At 37.1% G+C, this 6,453-nt stretch overlaps 1 protein-coding gene across 1 annotated transcript; it reads right to left on the minus strand.

The window, feature by feature from the left end:
• Positions 1-4,498: 4,498 nt before the first annotated feature.
• On the minus strand, positions 4,499-5,851 carry LOC103413619 (uncharacterized). Its single transcript, XM_008352076.4, has one exon. The coding sequence runs from the start codon at positions 5,743-5,745 to the stop codon at positions 5,014-5,016; it is 732 nt and encodes a 243-aa protein (XP_008350298.1). The 5' UTR covers positions 5,746-5,851; the 3' UTR covers positions 4,499-5,013.
• Positions 5,852-6,453: the final 602 nt, after the last annotated feature.

A 6,453-nucleotide genomic window follows, 5' to 3' on the forward strand; every position in this document is an offset into this window, starting at 1 on the left:
GTTTGTGACCTTCGCTAGATTGCTTCGGTCACTAGTATGGATAAGTATGTAAATGGATAGAGACAGGGAAGCAAACACAAGATGTACGTGGTTCACCCATATTGGCTACGTCCACGGAGTAAAGGAGTTCTCATTAATTGTGAAGGGTTTACACAAGTACATAGGTTCAAGCTCTCCTTTTGTGAGTACTAGTGAATGATTTAGTACAAATGACATTAGGAAATATTATGAAAGAATGATCTCTGATTATAGAATAGAGTTTCTAGTTTCATTCTGAAATTGACACGTGTCGTGTTGTGATTGGCTTTTAATCTTGACACGTGTTGCGCTATAATTGGCTTCTGATGTTGACACGTGTCACGTTGTGATTGGCCTTTTGGTTGGAGGGAAACTCTTCTGGGTCCTTGGCGGTATAACGTTGACGGGTGCTCAGTAGTTTCGGGATTGGTCAAGTATGGTACAAACAGATGCCATTTATTCAAACTTGGATAAAGATGTTTCTTCCATCTTGAAGAACAACTCTCGTGGTTTCGGGTATTTGGTGGAGTGGTGCCTTCGTAGAACTCATAGTATTTTTTGGACACACGAGTCCAAACACCTTCACTTGTTTGAGAATTGATGAGTCCATATTATACCATATATTTTACCCTTATCTTAGTATCAATATATTAGTTATTTTGGTAGAATTTTGATACTTTGTTATATATTTTTAATGTAGGATATTCGACTTCCTTTGGAGCAAAAAGTGATCAAATGGATGAATGTTCGTGAGTTTTTCAAGATGATTGTATCAAAGTTTCAAATTTTTCTACCAAGCCATTTGACCGTGGCAATGAAATAAAGGCCCAGCACGCAGCTTTCCTATTTTGGAGGTCAAGATAGCATATTTTGAGGAAGATTCCTTCTGAGGATTTGTAGGGCACGTCTCCAGCTTTTAGAAGAGACCTTTTGGGACCAAATCAGAGTTGGTTTGTTCAGTCAAAAGTCTGATTTTCTGAGAAGTCCGAATTTCAGTTTAAATAGGAAACCTTTTATTTTCTGTTTTATTATTTTATTATGTTTCCCAGTTTTATTCTAAGACTTTTTAGGGTTTTATTTTGTAGCAGTATAAATAAGACTTTTTAGCCATTATGAGGAAAGGAAAGGAGGAAACGCACGCACAAGCCTTTAACAATTCAAGTTTATTTTCTAGGTGATTTCTGTTCTTATTCTTAATAATATTTTATTATGATTGTTTGTAACTAGTTCTTTTGCTAGGGCGAAGCCACAAGCCTTAGCATGAATGTGTGACTTTATTAATTTGCTTATGAATGGATGCATGCTTGCTTTGAATTATTAATCACCGTGATTAAACTATCTAATTATCTAAATGATTCGCAACCATTAGGGTTTTTAGACAAGTAATTTGATGCAATTTATGTTGGAACATCTCCCTGAAATTGAGGATGGCTTCTTGTGATTAGTTATTGTAAGTTCACTTAAGACAAACATCACACTCTTAAAGGTTGCATGGTTTTTTAAGGGGTTTTCACAAAGCTTAATGAGTCTTGCATGTTTATATTTGATCTGAACATCAAAGACGGGTTACATGTTAGATATACGTTTTTGCTTGAACATCACGAGGAAAATATGTATTAGGAAAGCCTAACATTCAAAGCATGTATGTAGAAATTCATAAGTAATTGGTAAAATTGCATAGGATTGTTAATAGTGACGGCAGAACCTAGTGTTTAAATTGTTTTCCAAAATCGTTTTCTTTTGCTCTCTTTACTTTGTTGATTTTAATTGTTTTTATTTAATTTCATTTTTATTATTTTAAATTTCAAAATCAACCTTTTCGGAACTTTGTTTTAAATAATAAGCTAAGGATTAGTTTAAGTACAAATTATTCATTCAATCCCTGTGGAAAACAACCTTGTTTGAGCTGCTATACTACGATAACCTTGTACTCTTACAAGTATTTTTAAGTGTTTTTATCCCTACTTTTGTAGATGGTAAAAACCCTATCAAGAACTTCCCCTCACACTACCTTCCGAGACCCATCTATAAGCCCTGCAAAGAGCTTCATCTTCTTTTCGGGTCCAAACCCTACCTTCCATTGCAGATGAGGCCATTTGAAAATTATTGAAAAATTTGAAGGAAATATTATTGGAAGAGGTAAGAAAATATAAGAATTGAAATGGTGTAGGAATGGTGAAAATTATGTGAGAAAATGGAATGGCTTAGGTATTTATAGGAAAAAAATGAGAATTAAAAAAAAATTCAAATCCAACGGAAACTCATGTCAGCTAGCCGTTGTATTTAAATTTTGTGGCCCGGCCCGGGCTAGCTGGCTGGTTCATTTGGGTCAGCTGGTTGGCCCTTTGGCACTTTTTTGTCCAGTGGGGCCCACGAGCCCTTTGGCTTAACCTTAGGTTGGAAACGGTGTTCGACCTATTTTCAGCCCTCTGGCCCTTTAGTTGGAGATGGCCTAACTATTACACATAGAAGAGAGAGAATGAAGGAAGACAAAGGAGCAGAGCTCCAAATATTTTTGTATTTAATTTCCTTCTTGTAAAATTGATCTGATATATTTGAAGGAGCTTGGCTCCTTTTATATAGGAATAGATCCTCTCCAAATCTCTCCCACCAAGCCATCCAATCTATTAATCAGGTCCCTTGAAATTTGATCCAACAGCTAAAATTATTATAACTTTTAAAGAGACCTCCTGTTTGTAGCCGTTTGATCAAATTTCAAGAGCCCGAATTAATGAATTTCATGAGAGAAATCCGAAAAGGATCTATTCCCCTTTTATATAGCCTCTACACTTTTAAATGTCAGCTGGCATATTAACAATTTCTAACAGTAATAAAGCATAAAACCTCAGTAATATTTTGGGTTCATAACAATACTTCCCCCTTGAAAATTAGCCTTGTCCTCAAGGCTTAAAAATGGAATTGTAGAACTTGGCCTTGAAATCATTATAATCCTTCTAGGTATGGCAGCTTGCCTGAACTAGGTAACTAAGTTCTTGTTTCCTGTAGCCTCTCCATAATTTTCTTGTGACACCTCCTCGAATTTTTCAACCCAAGAGAGATATGAAGATTCATCAAAACCAAAACTGAAACTAAGAGAAGTGGAACTTTCTCCTAAAATAAGAACATGTCCATCCAAAACTTCTATTGGATTGGGCTTAGATTTCATCTCATCATCAATAGCTACTTGTTTATTCAGCACTGAAATTACCTTCTCAGCAATAGCACTTAGTTCAGACACCTCAAGCACGGTTCTTTCGGTTGTCACCCAAAAATGTCATAAGCAAACCCAACCAAGTCTCGAGGTCCAATTGTCATGCGAGCCCCAAGTCAAGCACAAATGCATGCAAAGGTGTTGGATCAAGGAAAATATATATTCACAACCATGCCATGCTACAATGATTAAGCTGGATATTTATATAAATCACTCAATGCCCATGCCTATTCGTCACACTAAAATAAGCCCAAGTCACATGCTTGAGCTCATTAAGTGAATTGTGGTGTGGATGGTTACGGAAGTTTATGTGGAGTCAAGATTATAGAAGACTTTGGACTGTTTGGGGGCCCAAAGATCCAAGCCGATAATCCTTGTAGTCCACGTATCCATCTTGGTAATTGATGGGTATCGAGATCGAGGTGCGTCACTTTAGCTCAAATCAGCGGAGCACTACCCCCATTAGAGTAGATTACTCTTTATCTTTCGGGGGTGGATAGGTGTCGAGAATATAAGAGATGGAGAAGTCAGGCGATAATCACCGTGCCCCTGCCCATATGACGCAATGCTAACGTCATCATGACGTCTGCCAATTTGTGTTTTAAATTAAAATCACATTGGGCCTTAAATAGGCCCATTGTTTATTTTAGGTCCAAACAAAAGGAAGAATAGAATAAATAACCTTGACCTGCAATTCCAAGTTCATGAAGATGGAGAAAACTTATACGTTTGGACTACCAATCTACCACTCATATAGTGGGGTAACAAGCTCTCCAGGCTAGCTACAATGGGAACCAGATCCCATCCGGACCCAAAGGAACTGAGTCTAATGATCAAATGATTAAGGCCATTGAAATTTGATCCAATGGCTACAAACAGGAAGCCTCTCTAAAAGTTATAATAATTGTAGTCGTTGGATCAAATTTTAATGACCCGGATCATTTGATCCTTAGGCTCTGTTCCCTTGGGTCCGGAGGGGATCCGATTCCGCTACAATGGTATACGATGGAGCTTGTTGGCAGGAGGTGTTCTATTGCTTTATTTTATTATTGTTTAGGTTGGAGGCATTCGTATAACCCTAGCTTAATCTGACTAAATAGAACTCATGCTTATATGAACTTTTTGTTGAAAAATCATCGGTTGATTAACAATGGCAGATCGAAGATTCTAACAACAGGTAGGCCCAATGTAAAAGCTCAAAAAAAATTGGACGAAAATAACATTAAAAAATTAAACGATAAATCAATTATGAATTTAAATCAAAACAAATTAACAATAACTATAATCTATTATGAATTAAAACTTCCACACAATACACATAAATTTTAACATTCTATATGATTAATTCAGACTAAATATAAAACTTACTTAAATTTAGAAATTAGGGGATTAAGTGGTGGTGGATATTTGAGAGAAATGAACCATGGTGGTGGTCATGAAGAGGAGGTAAGTGGAGGTGTGCAACAACTGGTGGTGGACTGGGGATCGGTTGGGTGGGGTTAGAGAAAAAAGGGAATTTGAATTGGGAATTACCCAATTAGAGAATGTGAATGCAACATGAGATTTGGTGGAAATATCGGTTGGGAGAAAAGATAATAGAATCTTTTCTTTTAATTAAAAAGGGTCTCCTTCACGCTGGCTTAAGAAGACTCGTTTTTAATTATTTTGCTTTAAATGATTTGATTCAAAACCATGTCTGTAAGCCAGGTGATATTTACTAACAGTACAACAATTTTATCCTCCAAATGCTGCTATCAATCACGTACCCCATCATCAACCACGCATCAGGCTCGTGACATGAAATTCCCAATAACCCCAGCAATCAGAGTCGTTGGATCGCCTAAAACTGCTGATATCACAAATTGCACAGCCAATCCTGCCATCTCACAACACTTCTTCACCTTACCTTTGCTCCGACGGTGATGATTCTGAAGTGTATTCTTCAGGCTAGGAATTCTGGTCATCTCCAATTTTCTACTGCTGTTGCTTTTATTACCATGCGACCCCAAAAACTCATGCCAAGTTTCCACAAGCATTTCCTTCACACATGCCACATGCAAATTATACTCCTTACATTTTGATCTGTAACTCCAACTCCGTCCTTTACGCCCGCACCTATGGCAAGAGCTACTCACTTTTCGATACAGATAGAGCTTGACCTCCCCATCGTCGAGCACCATGGGGAGCTTTGCGCAACACGGGTGAAGGTCGAACCCGCAGGACTTGCAATGGTACACGAACCCGGTTATATCCTTCTCACACGCATTGCAAAAGCGAGGGCTATCACCGGGCGGCCTTGAGAGGAACTGGAATGAGCACTTGGTGTAGAAAGGGTGGAAGATGGAAGGGGTAGGTATGGCACAGTGCATATGGAGGTCGAAGTCACACGTCGAGCACTTGTAGCACGAGCCGATGCCGACCTCCTTGCAACCATCACAGTTGAATGGGATTTCTGTGTACTCAAACTTGAGCTTGTGTTGAGGATGGCTGAAGTGGGATATCTCATTGTATTTCATGGCTTTGGATTGCTAGCTAAGCTTAGTTTTGTGACTTGTAGTAGTAAAAGAAATAAAACCCTTTGGGGAAATATATAAATTAGTGTGATTAATTATGTGTTAAGTAAGGTTCGTGTTAGCTTGTGGTTGAAGCAATTGGAGTTGGAGGGAATTATATGCTTTGCGAATTGCGACGTTCGGCAGACATAAAGAACATGCAAATAGCTCTTGTCAAATGAGAACATATACGAATTTTCTACATTATATCGTTTTGTTCTACTGTAGTTAATTACTTATACCATAATTAAAAATGGATGTGCCTAAAACAGAAAAGTGGAAAGTGAAAGGAAAAACACTCTAATTTTTGGGTTTTTTTAATAACACCCCACAAATTATTGAATACACCCCACTTAATATTTAATGTTAAATGACTTGTATAAAATGACTATTTAAACCCTATTTTTCTCCAAAAAACCTAAAATAAAAAAAGAAGCAATTATTTTCTTCCTACACCCCAAATCATGAAAAATAAAATCCTAAAACTACCCGTAAGTTTATTTATAATTTTGTAGTTTGTACACACCTGCACTCACAATGTCTTGTTATTATGTTTTTTTTATTAACTGTTAAGTATTCTGCAACATAACAGACAAAGATATATACTGAAATATTCAAATCTTCTTTGAGATAGTTTAGTGGTGTTTTTTTTTTCTTTTGCTAAATTTTTTT

Source organism: Malus domestica, chromosome 10 (genome assembly GCF_042453785.1).
Source record: "Malus domestica chromosome 10, GDT2T_hap1".
NCBI lineage: Eukaryota > Viridiplantae > Streptophyta > Magnoliopsida > Rosales > Rosaceae > Malus > Malus domestica.